Genomic DNA, 14,437 nt, shown 5'->3' with positions numbered 1-14,437 from the left:
TTCCAATGGAGAGAGGGGAAAATTGCTAAATAATAGCATATCATCTTCTGGAAAGTAAGTATTAATTTTGGTCTACAGATTAACTGAGGAATTTTAATTCACAACCTTTAATTCTCAAATAATTTTTCATTATAAGATTAATGATACTTTATCAAATCTGCTATAATATTTAAAATATTAAAATAAAAACAAACTCCTGTATCTTCAAAATAGCATATTTAACACAGCTTCAGTTATTCCCAACCTTGAGCATTATGGAATCAGAGGAATTCACCCAAATTATACTCTGTATACTACATATTTGGAAGTGTGGATTTACCTATGGCTCAAGTTCCTGATTATCCTGTATTATGTTATAGAATGAACTGGATCTTATACATATATCACTTTCTTTCAAGATTCCCACAGAACAAAGATACTTTACCTGGTCATTCATAAATCAATTACAGGGAAAATCAGGGGGTGAGCAAATGCTATACCATCAATAAGAATATCAAGTTGGTTTACTTACCCAAACTACTGAAAGCTGCAGTTTTTCACAAATATGTTCTGGTATCTTTAATTAGAAACAGTCTTTATTTCACAAAGTCCAATAAAATTCCTATATATGAACATCCTTTAGTTTTACTAATGATGTTGGGGTTATTTTTAATTTTTAAAAATTATAAAGCTCATACAGAAAATAAGAAATACTCACAGGCATTCATCACTAGGTCCCCACGAATTTCTGGTTTCCAGTCATCCCATGACGTCTCAAAGCCATCAGCAAAACGGATACAGAAGTTTTTGAAATGTCCTTTACTGACTAGAGATTCTGAAGAACAAGCAGTGATGAGAGTACTTTCAATGGTCAGTACTAAGGCAGAACCAGTGTCAAGATCTCCAGTGTGATTAGACTGCAAAATACATTAAAAAGGTGACAACTTTTTAATACAAAATACAAATACAAAATACAAAAAAAGGTGACAATTTTTCAAGTTTGGAAATCCAGGATTTAGAAGACCCAACATACAGAAAGAGTCAACCTTAGAGAGCTCTGTTAAAAAGCAGCTTAGAAGCATGCTACTTTAAAACATTAAACTGCCCATGTGATATGCACTTGCCATTTAGTTTTTTAAACACTAAACGTGTAAAAGGCTGATTATCTATTTTTTAAAATCTCAGGTCTGTTTTAGTTGTAGGGAACATTCATTTTGACAACCATCCCTGCTGTGTATAGCCTTCCTGAACTCTGTCCAACATGCTGTATTATCATTTTTCAACTTTTGAAGCACAAACATAACACATACTGCCAATCCTCAACCCAGAAGTTTTCTTAACACTTTCCTGTCAAACAATAACTAGAAGATAAATTCATTCAACAACTGGTTACAGGTTAAGGTAAACTGTAACAATAAAACACAGACCTCTTTATTTGTTATAATCATAACTTCATAGCATAATAGGGGTTCACAGCTTTTTCTGTTATACAAGTGAGCATGCAAATGTGCATTCCCGAGAACTGTTCTTAAACCATAAAGAGTATTTCTGCTCAATCCAGTACACATACCTTGGAAGTTTGTTACCATTAAATATTACAGTTTAAAAGACTTCGGATATTCCCTACCCTGTTTTAGATGAAGTTAATAAATATTATATCATATTCTTAAATATGTTAGATTTCTATTTTATCAACAAATATATGCCAAAGATGTCTTTGCTAAATTCAAAGTAAAAATAAAGATTTATTAGATGGGTGTCAATCTCATTACTGTTATGAGCCACATCAAAATGATTCAGAGAAAGGTCTCATGAGATCCACATTTAATACTCTGTGGATGAATAATGTTGAAAGGAGTTCAATCTTACTATTTATTAAACTCAAATTATAAACTGTTATTCTGAAAATATTTATTGTTATACTCTATACATACAAAAAAAATGGTTAGTAGAAATGTTTGGTTCTAAATCTTGGACTATGATTCTATTTTTTATACCTGTGCAGTATTTGTGATAGGCAGGCAAATTCCCAGATCATTCACAGTGAGCTGCAGGAAGAGAGTCCCAAATGCCTGGGCTGACGTTTGCTGGATACCAGGCAGCATATCTACCACTTCCTTCGTAGCCATATGAATATCTTTATGTAAAGCCATTCGTTGTTCATTCCAATTGTCATATGCAGCTTTATAATTCAGCCAAAACAGCACAGCTTTTGATAATTAAGACAGGGCAAAGGAAATATTAAAATCAAAGCTGTAAATCTACATGGCAAGTAAAACTGTATTACTATAAAATCTTGTTGATTAATAAAAATTAGTCCCAGAAAATTGTAAAATTAGAACTAGAAAGAATCTAAGAATCAGTTCTAATGAGGTGGATGAAACTGGAGCCTATTATACAGGGTGAAGTAAGCCAGAAAGAAAAACACCAATACAGTATACTAACACATACATATGGAATTTAGAAAGATGGTAACAATAACCCTGTGTACGAGACAGCAAAAGAGACACTGATGTATAGAACAGTCTTATGGACTCTGTGGGAGAGGGAGAGGGTGGGAAGATTTGGGAGAATGGCATTGAAACATGTGTAATATCATGTATGAAACAAAAAACAACAAAAAAAAAGAATCTAAGAGGATATAGTCAACCAGACAAATGAAAAAAGCAGAAAGCAGGAAACTGCAAAATGGCAAAACACAGAAGATAATTCAGGTCTAGTCACTCATTTAATGAATTACTTGTGAAATGCCTACTTTATGCTAAGCACTGGGACGGAATCACAAAGGAAAACAAACATGGTCCCTGACCGTACAAAGCTTTCTGTTACAACTGTTAAAAATTCTTGAAGGAGAGATATGTAGTACTAGAAGCATACATTTTAAAAGTGTGATTTAGAGAGAGGAATACAAACAATTTGAGTTTGTAATTAAAATGGAATCTGAGGGTAAATAAACCATCATTTAATGCTATATACAGAGGGGGAGTCTTAAGATAAAGATGAAGAGGTCAGAGAAGTAGAAGGAAAAGCAAGAGTTATGACATGGATACAAGAGTAGAAAGTACTTTTAAGGAATCATTGGAAGCTGACCAGAGGATGCTAAGATGAGAAATGGAAAAAAAAAAAAAAAAGTGTACTAGATTTAGCAAAACAAAATGTTAGAGGTAGTTTTCTAACAAACTGATCTTATCAACATCCAATGCCCATCACCAGTTTATTTTATGGCTTCATAAATGGTTCTTTATTACTTCTAAAATAACCATTACTATTTGCCCAAGAGACATTAATTAGACCCTATCATTCAGCTTTATTTCTCATCATTTTCCTTTATGAAAGTTGCTGCTATATTTTCCTGGGCCCCTGTGCTAATATATATTTATATATGTATATTCCTTTTCTTTTTCACTTGGCAAATATTTATTTAGTTCCTAACTACAGAGGTAAAATAGGACAAGCTTGCATTTCCTATCTCCTGAGTAAACTCCTAACTCCAAGTTGAATCTAAAACATTAATTTCTTCTCTGACAAGCACAGAGAAAGTTAGAGAACTCCCTAATATATCAGAAGAAACAAATATATATATATATATTTCAACTCTGCAGTCAACTTTGCTCTCTTTCCAATGAACTGAGAGCTCCTTGAGGGCAGAGTTCCTGTTTTCTGTATGTGTATTCCACTTTTATATAGTCAACAATAAATGTTTATAGAATAAATGAATAAAGACTGCCAAGAAGAATGGGTGCAATAGTTACCCAAACCAAAAAACTTAGCATTAAAATTAAAATTCTGAATCAGACATTCCTATAGATTCATGTAAAAAGCAAATAATTTAAAAAGTAAAGTAACTTCAAAAACTGATGAGAATATACAAACCTTTTTTGGATGCTCACATTTCAAATTTAAGAGACATTTACTGTCAAGCATTTACACTGGTAAACTACAGATGACTTTCTCTAGTATTACTAAAACATTTTTAAATCTGACAAAGTAGTATTGATAGACTTCATCTTACCTCTATCAAAGGCCACGGGCTGTGCATACACAATTGGTCGATTCAAGGTAATAAGCACAGCTTCCCTATCTGAAGAACCACTTATTTCTTCTCGCAGGGCATTTCTTAATCCAATTCTAGTTTTAAAATAGGCAACTTGATGAAAATCAGAACCAGCTTCCTCATAAACCTAAGATAAAATGAAAAGCTCAATAAAATCAAATAACGGAAATGTTTTAAATGTTTTAATTTTTAAAATTAAAAGTTTTAACACCATTAATGGTGAAAGTGAAAGTCGCTTAGTTGTGTCCAACTCTTTGCGACCCATGGACTGTATAGTCCATGGAATTCTCCAGGCAAGAATACTGGAGTGGGTAGCCTTTCCCTTCTCCAGGGGATCTTCCCAACCCAGGGATTGAACCCAGGTCTCCCACATTGCAGGTGGATTCTTTACCAGCTGAGCCACAAGGGAAGCCCAAGAATACTGGAGTGGGTACCTATTCCTTCTCCAGCAGATCCTCCTGACCCAGGAATTGAACCGGGGTCTCCTGCATTGCAGGCAGACTCTACCAACTGAGCTATCAGGGAAGCTGGTATTGTTCACCAAAAGAACTACAGTACACTTTTCTTCATTTCATTTGTCAATGATAAATTCCTGATACTCTATACCATAACATTTGAAATTGATATACAATATGAAAGGGTATATAAGAAGTAAATAGGAAGTGATACATAAAATTCATACAACACCTAGGATTAGGTTCATATCCTCAATGGCAAGATAATTAGATCTCTCAAACTGTGCTTCTATTAGAAAAAATTAGTTTTTCTAGAGTTGACAAGAAATTTTTGTTCATTTATTCCCCCACATAATCTTTAATATAGCCATTCAGTTTTAAAAGTGTGACTGGTATTCTTTTAATCAGGTCTTCAAAGTAAAGAAGGAAAATGGTTAAAAATCTACCTGCTGCTGCGTCACTTTAGTCGTGTCCGACTCTGTGCGACCCCATAGACAGCAGCCCACCAGGCTTCCCGTCCCTGGGATTCTCCAGGCAAGAACACTGGAGTGGGTTGCCATTTCCTTCTCCATTGCATGAAAGTGAAAAATGAAAGTGAAGTCGCTCGGTCGTGTTTGACTCTATTGACCCCATGGACTGCAGCCTACCAGGCTCCTCCATCCATGGGATTTTCTGGGCAAAAGTACTGTAGTGGGGTGCCACTGCCTTCTCCTAAAAATCTACCTAATTTTTAGCAAAACAGAAATTCCCTCATGAGCTATGAAAGCTAAGTTTTTATAAAACAGCATCTGATTTACTACTCTATGTGTGTGTGTGTGTGTTTATATATATGCTTAACTTTACATGTTTAACATTATGGCATGCAAAATTTGCCATTATTCAGACAGGAGCTTAGTCGCTCATTCATGTTTGACTCTGTGACCCCATGGACTGTAGGCTGCCAGGCTCCTTTGTCCATGGGGATTTTCCAGGCAGGAATACTGGAGTGGGTTGCCATGCCCTCCTCCAGGGGATCTTCCCAACCCCAGGATCGAACCCAGGTTTCCTGCATTGCAGGCAGGTTCTTTACCATCTCAGCCACCAGGGAAGCCCAGTAACATTTAAAGGATTGACTAATGTTAATACAGGGGGCTTCCTAGATGGCACTAGTGGTAAAAAAAAAACCTACCTGGCAAATGCAGGTAATGCAGGTTGGATCCCTGGGTTAGGAAGATCCCCTGGAGAAGGGCATGGCAACCCACTCCAATATTCTTGTCTGGAGAATCCAATGGACAGAGGAGCCTGGTGGGCTACACTCCATAGGGTCACACAGAGTTGGACATGATTGAAGCTACTTAGCACACGTGCAATGTTAATACAGAGTGTTAACAAAACTCTAATTTCAAGAGAAATTATAAGTATTCATGAAGATACTAGATTAAATTTCATGTGATTGTATTTGCCAGAACAATATACTGCCAAAATACTCAAATGAATGCCAGATAAAATTATAAGGGCTTTCTTTAATGAATTTTCATTAGAATTTACAATCAAATTTTCAGAACTTAAACTAAATACTTTTTAAAGTATAATAATACTTAAAGTAGTTCAAAATGATATGCAGCGTTTAAAAGTCAGTTTTAATATCAACATATTCAGTACTCACCTGATGTTTGACAATCTGTCCTAAAGCCAGATTTAAATCCACTTGGCATTTACCAAACAGTTTCAGATAGCTGCTACTTCCTGGTGAAGCTTTGGTTTGAAGTCTGTTTGAAAGTTCCAGTTCAATCAACCCAGTTTCAAATCGTACAGCTCTCATTGAGGGAGTTGTGGCTGTTACCTGAATACCCTAGTAGTTTATATATGTTTGGAGGAAAAAAATAATCTTAAATCAACAATACATACCCATTCAAATGAAATCTTTCAATACGTGATAAATAAAATACCATGTTCTAAAATATCTTGGATGCCTACTGAACTGATAAAACTGGCAACATCCTTTAATTTCTCATGTCAGTAGAAACTTTTTTAGCTATTAAATTTCATTTCAGTATTTTGTATTCAAAATACAGACTCTTCATGGGTTAAATACATTAATAACAAGTAGCTATTTGGTATGAATAATTTTTATTTTTAAGAACACTAATATCATAAATATTAGAAGCAATAAGATTTACATTAAGGTATTATTTTAATTGGACAAGTGTACAAAACATTTCTTACAGAGTAATTTATAATAGCAATAATCAGAAAAAAATCAATGTTCATTAGAAGGAAGTACTTAAATTGTTACAACTGTATAATATAGCATAGCCGTTTAAGAAGATAAAGTAGATCTAAATGTTCTGAAGTGGAGAGGTATTCAAAGTTTTTAAAAAGGCAGAAATATATATATATTTAAATACAAACAGAAAAAATCCTAAAGGATATTCAATTGTTAAGGCTTCTTCTCTAAGTGGATAGGGTTATATTTAATACTTCAATTTTATTTTCTATTTGGAATATTCATGTATCATATGAGTTTTCTATAAGCATACATTAAGTGGAAAAATACTTCTTAAGGAATCATTATTATATTATTATTTATGTTACCTTAAACTGCAAGTTCAAAGAATAGAGTAGAATTTTAGGCTTCTCTCCATCTGCTGTTCCGTCATGTTCATTCCAAAGAGGAATGGGCTGCTCCCCACCTAAAAGAGGGTAACTAATTAAATAATTGAAGGTCTGAGGCAATTTCTTCAAAAGGAATAGAGTAATTATGTAATGTGTTTAAACACACACACATTCTCTTTTTACTGATCATTAACTGAATCTTTAACAGGGAACACTAGCCATGGCACATTTCACTGAGGCAGATGGAAGATATAAGATAAGGACAGTACTACATATATAGAAAATTAAGAACTTTTTATATGGCCTAAATTAAAACATTATACATATAACTATACTAAACATGATTATACATCTCAGAAAATATATTTGAAGCAAAAAGTACAATGAAAAAATTTCTTCAATCAAAAATATGACCTTGGTTATTTATTTCTACATGTTCTATAAACAAAAAGAATGAAAGAAAAACTAAATGTGGAGAAATGAAAAATAAGATAACAGATTTTAATAACAAAGAGTGTGATAATAAAAGTTTGGCCTATACATTTAAGAAAAAATTGGGGTAGAGGACCCTGGGGATAAAGTTCCTATTAATAAACCATTTGTTGCTCAGGCTATGTGGTATTCAGGAAATAATGTTCTAACATTTTGAAATCCAATCTCTGCTTCCACTTCTCTTTGTCTTATTTTAAAAGCTTTTCTGCATGTTTATCTTTCAAATATTCTATCTCAAAATGATTCCTCTTTTTCTATGTGTATTGAATTTAGCATCATCCAAGGGAGCAAATGTGAGATGGGAAGTTTCTTCCCAGTAGGTAATAAATTAATGTAATTCATCAATCACATCAACAGGCTAAAAGATAAAAGTCACATGATCTTATTAAGAGATGCAAAAAAAGCATTGGACAAAATTCAAAACCTACTGATAATAAAGACTTTCAATAAACTAAAAACAGAGTAAAACTTCCTCAATTTGATAGAGAATATCTGAAAAAAAAAAATCTTCAGCTAAAACCATGCTAATTGGTGAAAAGCTTTCAGTTTTTCCACTATGATAATGGAAGCAAAGCATAGCCCTCATAGACATACCCCTCATAGTACAAAGCAAGCATAGCCCCTCTTACCAATCCTTTTCAACATCATACAAGAAGTCCTAGCTAATGCAATATGACAAGAAAAGGAAATAAAAGATATACAAATTGGGAAGGAAGAAATAAAACTGTCTTTGTTCACAAATGACTTGATCATCTATGTAGAAGTTCCTGGAACCAATAAGTGATTATAGCAAGGTTACAGGATACAAAGTTTAATAATATACAAACATCAATCACTTTCCTATAAAGCAGCAATAAACAGTGGAATGTGAAATTTAAAACCCAATACCATTTACATTTCCACAAAAATTAAAATGCTTAGGTATTAATATAAATTAACAACATATGTACAAGATCTACATGAGAAAAACTACAAAACTCTGATAAAAGATAGACATCAGTTCTTCTTAACTTGATCTCTAAATTCAATGCAATCCAAATCCTACCAACTTATTTTGTGGATATCAACAAACTCATTCTAAGGTGTATGTGAAGAGACAAAATACCCAGAATAGCCAATAAAATATTGAAATATAAGGACAAACCAGATATGTTTTACATAGTTTCAAAAAATTTTAATTTAAAAGACAAGATCTGCCTCTTACAAAATGTATTACACAATCTTTTTAGTTTATGGAAATATCAGAGATACTATTAGGTACATTAACTCTACAGTTTTTTACCTTGTTATGAATTAAACATATACCTGATCTAATTGTAAAACTGGTAACCTTATTTCATATATATATAAATATATTACTAATACTAAGTCACTTCAGTCGTGTCCAACTCTGTGTGACCCCATAGACAGCAGCCTACCAGGCTCCCCCATCCCTGGGATTCTCCAGGCAAGAACACTGGAGTGGGTTGCCATTTCCTTCTCCAATGCATGAAAGTAAAAAGTGAAAGTGAAGTTGCTCAGTTGTATCCTACTCTTAGCGGACCCCATGGACAGCAGCCCACCAGGCTCCTCCGTCCATGGGATTTTCCAAGCAAAAGTATTGGAGTGGGGTGCCATTGCCTTCTCCAAATATATTACTAATACATTACAAATACATTACACACATTGGGCTGTACATAATAAACGATAGATCTCTCTTTACCAGGTCAGTGCTTACCTACAGCTTTCTGAAACCCAGGCAGGCTATGCACAATTAAGATTGTAAGAACTGATTCTTCAAAAAAGAATTTTCCTAACAAACTTGATGATGGTTGTGAACATGAGTATTCCTATGCAATAGAAAATATCCTAAACCTAAATGTAACATAAAGGGAAAGCATGAGGAAAAAGTTTTAAAAATAAATAAGGAAAATCATGGTGAGGATTATGGGAGAGTAGGGAAGCAATACAGACATTAGAATACTAAGAAATTGGGCTACAAGGATTCAAAGCACTCCCTCTCAATAATCTGTTACATTCTCTGGTTTTGAGAAAGATAAGGGAACATCTGTGTTCCATGAGGCCCTGGACCATCTGGATGATATGTGACTTATGTTTCAGCTATTTCCCTAGGATTCATGCTGTCTCTGCAGTTAGGAAGGAATGGTTCAGGAAGCAGATCTAGCCACTAAATGATGTTGACATCATTTTCTGAGCTCTTTATTTTTCACAGTGATTGGCAAGTCTTCATGGGTAGAACATTAATTTCCAGTTTCCTTTTCCAGTTCATTATTCATAGACCTACTTTTCTTATAACTCCTAGTGATGTAATTCAAAGGTTAAGAAAAGCCTTTCTCTTTCATCAAAACCACTTTAAGTACGGCTTACAGTACCATACTAATACCAGGAACTCGACACTTGTACTGTAAGAGATACAAGATTACTGGAAGGGTTTGTTTTTTTAATTATACATATTTAGCAATAGCAGTCTTGAAAAGGTCTTAGTTTGTATAAATAATGTTCTAATGTGACTTTAACCAGCTAAATAGGCCACATCAAAACTTCTGTATATCTTCAAGAAGAGACACCTTTAGTGGCAGAAAGGGCTTCTGCTATATATTCATCACTTCCTTAACGGTTTGTATTCAACCATTTTCAGAAAAATTCCAAAACTCCCAATTGATTTGTTCTACTTCACTTGTCTCTGTTAGGCCTCATCAGTGTGACCATCAAGTAGCTTCCTAACCTCAGACACAAGCAGAATCAACCCAGGAGAACCAGGAAAATCTCTTGCACGCACAGTTGCTATACATATTTCAATTTCCTAATCCATGTAATTCAATTTCCTAATCCATGTTCTGTCCTCCTTCAAAGCCTTATCAAATACTGGCCCATAAGCTCTGCCTGAATCTTCTCTCTCCTTTCTTGCCAAATGAGACTTCACTTGTGAGGTTTTGAATATGACTTCCTCTGGGTGAAGCCTTTTCTGATTCCTTAGAATACATTAGTTTCTCCTTTGGCATAGACACAGCACCCTCTTCTTGTCATTCAGAGAACTCATCACAATTATAATTGAATAGATACTTAATAAATTTGTAAAATGAATTTATTTATCAACAATGGAGGACTCACCTCGTGATGCCATTTTATTGGTGAAGCTTAACTATTATATTAAAATGATTATATTCACTTTGGAAATATTCAGCCTCAAGAACTGTTATACAGTTAACTTGTTTTCCACCCTAATTCCTCTTAATACTCTATCTTGTGAATTAAAAATCAAATAAACATTTTTAAATAAGACATATTTCCTGTTAAAATGTAAAATAGGGATTAAGAAGGTTACTTGTAATCGACTCTTGAGAAACAGCAAAAATATAATAAGGGTTGCTACAGACAATTTACCATGTAGCCAGCATATAGTCACCATCTGATGTAGATTAAAATCAAAATCTTAAAACTGATCTAAATTCTGTCCACAATAATTAAGATTAGTTAATTAATAGACACATTCTAAGCTGTTTTTTTTTTTGGAAGGGAAGCATAGGGAGCTTTGTGTAGTTTACAGTAAATAAATTGTAAATGTATATATTACACATAAAAAAAAGTAATAAGCAGGAGCATCTGTAGGTGAGAAAGCCATAAAAGGAATACAGAGTTTTTAGGAGGTTAACAATTTTATCTAAATGACAGCATCAATACTTATATCACTGGTACGTGGACCATCCTATAGCCAATGAGAATGTTCTATATTGTAAGGTAGCAGATCATCTTACCAGAAACTTTTTGTATTACTTCATTAACTTCCTTCATGAATACTTTCTGTACAAATACCAGGTGATTTAGAAGATCAGTTGTAAGATTATGTTCAAATGAACCAACCTGCCAAACAAAATCAGAATATTAGATTACATATTGACTATATTAATCTTAAAGACATCTCACATAAGTCATCCCAAACTGTGAGGAAGAACAATTACTTACATGATACTTTAAATTAATATACCAAAGAAGGGTCAAAATACTCAGATTCCTTAATACTCTACTGGCCTGACATTGTTAGACACCATTTCCCCTTATTTTAAAAAAATAATGGCAGATAATAAGGTAAGAGAAATCTTTTGAAAATGAATGAAAATTATACTTTAACTATGTAACCTGCTAATTTCAATACTTATTATGCAGAGTAATATTTATTTTTAATGACCACTGTTTTAGTGTTAGAACAATGGACCAGTATAAGTGAAAGAAAATGTTTTTACTCATTCAAATATTTACTGACCATCTATTCTGTGTATTGCATTAGATGCTAAGGATACAACTGTGAATAAAAACAACAAAATTATGGTTCTCATGAAACTTATATTAGCTTACATGAAGCTGAATTAGCAAATCAGATATACTAAACTCAGCTTTACTATAATGCATGCCCCATGATTAGTATAAAGAATTTCTGACAATTAACTAATAGATTAAATAGAAAGCAGGGCTTAATTGGATTCGAGTTTATTTACAATGAATCGAAGCATCTTTATGAGTAAGGGAAATGCTTCAACATTTGTCACTTTGATAGTGTTCATATGTTGATCAAAAGTGCAAAATACATGTAAGCAGTCTTTTCTTAAATGAGAAGTCACATAAGTCTAAGTTGCATTTTCATTGTGGACAGAGTAGTATCAGATGGGTAAAGATGATTTTCACATGTGTCTATTTCAGGCCATAGTAAAATGGGCAACTCTCAGAGAGATGCAACTTTAGACTCTTTCAAATGTTTATAATTAAGTGCATTCTCAGTAAATTTAGGATGGTGTTCTGTCCCAATTATAAACTTTATATCTTTATAATAGCTAATATTAATAAGGAATTATGCAATATACTGGATTGGATTTGCTTTATTTTCTGTCAAATGAAATATTAATAATAGTATTACAAAACTAGAGTTTGGGACACTTATTTTTCAGAAGTAGAAAGCACAAATGAAATAGCCTTTATAATCTACTTTTTAGTAAGTAAATATTAGACTTCTAGCATGTTGTACATGAGAGGTTCTAGGACAAGCAGAGTCTAAAGAAGGCAAACCAGACTTGGCTATATCCTACAAGCTGTAATGTTTCTAGAAAGAAGCCAAAGAGCATTCTTATAGATGCTTCAGATTCTAGAGAATAAAATTTATAAAACAAATAGTTGTCAAATTGATTTCTGAGAAGGTTGCAGCTTTTTCTGACAAAGTAAGCTGAGGGACAAGCATGCCTTTGATTCAAGCATCTCTCAATTGATAGCTGGGGGACTTAGGGAAAGTCATTTAATCTCTTTAAATTCAATTTTCTACTGTAACAAATTAGGACAGTAACAAATGACCTACTTACAATGAATCAAATGAAAAACATACCCAAATGCTTTTTAAACTTGTGCTAATTGTACAGATATAAAGGGAAAAAATAATGATGGACTCAGGTATGCTTGTTTTCAACTTGCCCTAGTACAGAAACTAGTCTGTGAATGTGCTTATAATTATTTTTTCTCTCTGTGTGACCTTTATGTTGTTAATAAGTATGTATACCTAGATGAATCACGTAATCACCCTAAAGGTTGAGTTTCTCTACTTATAAATGAGAATAAAATATCTATCTCAAAGATCTGATTTAAGAACTGTACAAGTCAGTGCACATGCAGCACCTGACAAATGTTAAATACTATTAGCTTTTTTATAATCAAAAGAATAATGAAAATACTGCAGAGATGCATGTGGAAACCAATAAATATGAATCCAAAGATGACTAAAGCAAGAAAAAAATGTTTAAATAAAACTATAAGGAGAGAGATACCTGTACACACACACACACTCCCACCAGACATAGCACAAAATTCTGTAGGAATAAATGATTTGATGATTTCTTTCAAAAATTTGGATCACTACGTATTTTGGTACACCTAAAGCCCAAAGGCTCCTAAATTACAAAGAATAAGAAAATTTAAAAGTGAACTTACTTCTGCCACACAACGTAGATAATTTCCCTGTAAATAGTACCCTTGTTTAGAAGGCAGTTCATCTATACTCCACACTTGATCTGAGTAACTATCATGCTCTTCCATTATATATTTCCCTGACATAGTAACGGGAGGAAGGTTAAGACTGGCAGAAGGAGGAATGGTTGACATATCTGTGGCAGAAACTTTTGAAGTAAAACGCAGTCTGTGATTTGGCAGCTCAAATGTAAACCTGGTCTGTGCACCTGTAAGAAAAAAAGAGAAATTATTTTTGTTGTTCAGGTGCTCATTCACTCATTTCATTACTTACTATGTGCAATAAATGGTGAGTATGAAAAAAGTATGCATTTCCCAAAACCTATGATTAAAGATATGAGAAGGATACTTTAAATTTGCTTAGAAAATTTTCCTGTTTTTAAATATATGTAGCCCCAATACTTTGGCCACCTGAAAAAAGCTGACTCATTGGAAAAGACCCTAATGCTGGGAAAGATTGAAGGCAAAAGCAGAACAGGGCAGCAGAGGATGAGATGATTAGATAAGATCACTAACTCCAGTGGACATGAATCTGAGCAAACCCCGGGAAATAGTGAAGAACAGGGGAGCCTGGCATGCTGCAGTCTATGGGGTAACAGTCAGACATGACTTAGTAACTGAATAACAACAAATGGTTACTATAAACAGTCAGCCAGTATTATTAAGCCAGCAACTATCACTTATTAAGCCTAATAGGTGTGCAGCATTGGTGCTAGAGAAACACTTAAAAATGTTTTTAATTTCACAGAAGGTAGAAAAGAAACTGCCCTTATTACAAAAGTTAAAACAAGAGAAATTCACTAAGTGCAAAAACAAAACAAAAAAATAGAAAGCACTAATCCACACAATGTTTTCTTCA

The 14,437-nt window shown here is 33.6% G+C and overlaps 1 protein-coding gene across 11 annotated transcripts in view; it reads right to left on the bottom strand.

The window, feature by feature from the left end:
• Positions 1–14,437, bottom strand: part of KIAA1109 (KIAA1109 ortholog) — a 206,838-nt gene that overhangs the window by 49,730 nt on the left and 142,671 nt on the right. For all 11 annotated transcript variants that reach the window (XM_025268008.3, XM_025268017.3, XM_025268015.3 and 8 more), the window contains 7 exons: positions 13,543–13,787; positions 11,331–11,436; positions 7,063–7,160; positions 6,134–6,319; positions 3,992–4,160; positions 1,977–2,188; positions 698–896 (listed from right to left, as the gene is read on the bottom strand). In XM_025268008.3, the coding sequence (XP_025123793.2) occupies positions 698–896; positions 1,977–2,188; positions 3,992–4,160; positions 6,134–6,319; positions 7,063–7,160; positions 11,331–11,436; positions 13,543–13,787 (1,215 nt within the window). The remainder of the gene's footprint in view (positions 1–697; positions 897–1,976; positions 2,189–3,991; positions 4,161–6,133; positions 6,320–7,062; positions 7,161–11,330; positions 11,437–13,542; positions 13,788–14,437) is intronic.

The sequence above is a fragment of the Bubalus bubalis genome, chromosome 17, assembly GCF_019923935.1.
Source record: "Bubalus bubalis isolate 160015118507 breed Murrah chromosome 17, NDDB_SH_1, whole genome shotgun sequence".
Taxonomy (NCBI): domain Eukaryota; kingdom Metazoa; phylum Chordata; class Mammalia; order Artiodactyla; family Bovidae; genus Bubalus; species Bubalus bubalis.
Note: the sequence above shows the minus strand (reverse complement) of the source record. Positions and strands in the feature narration are given on the sequence as shown.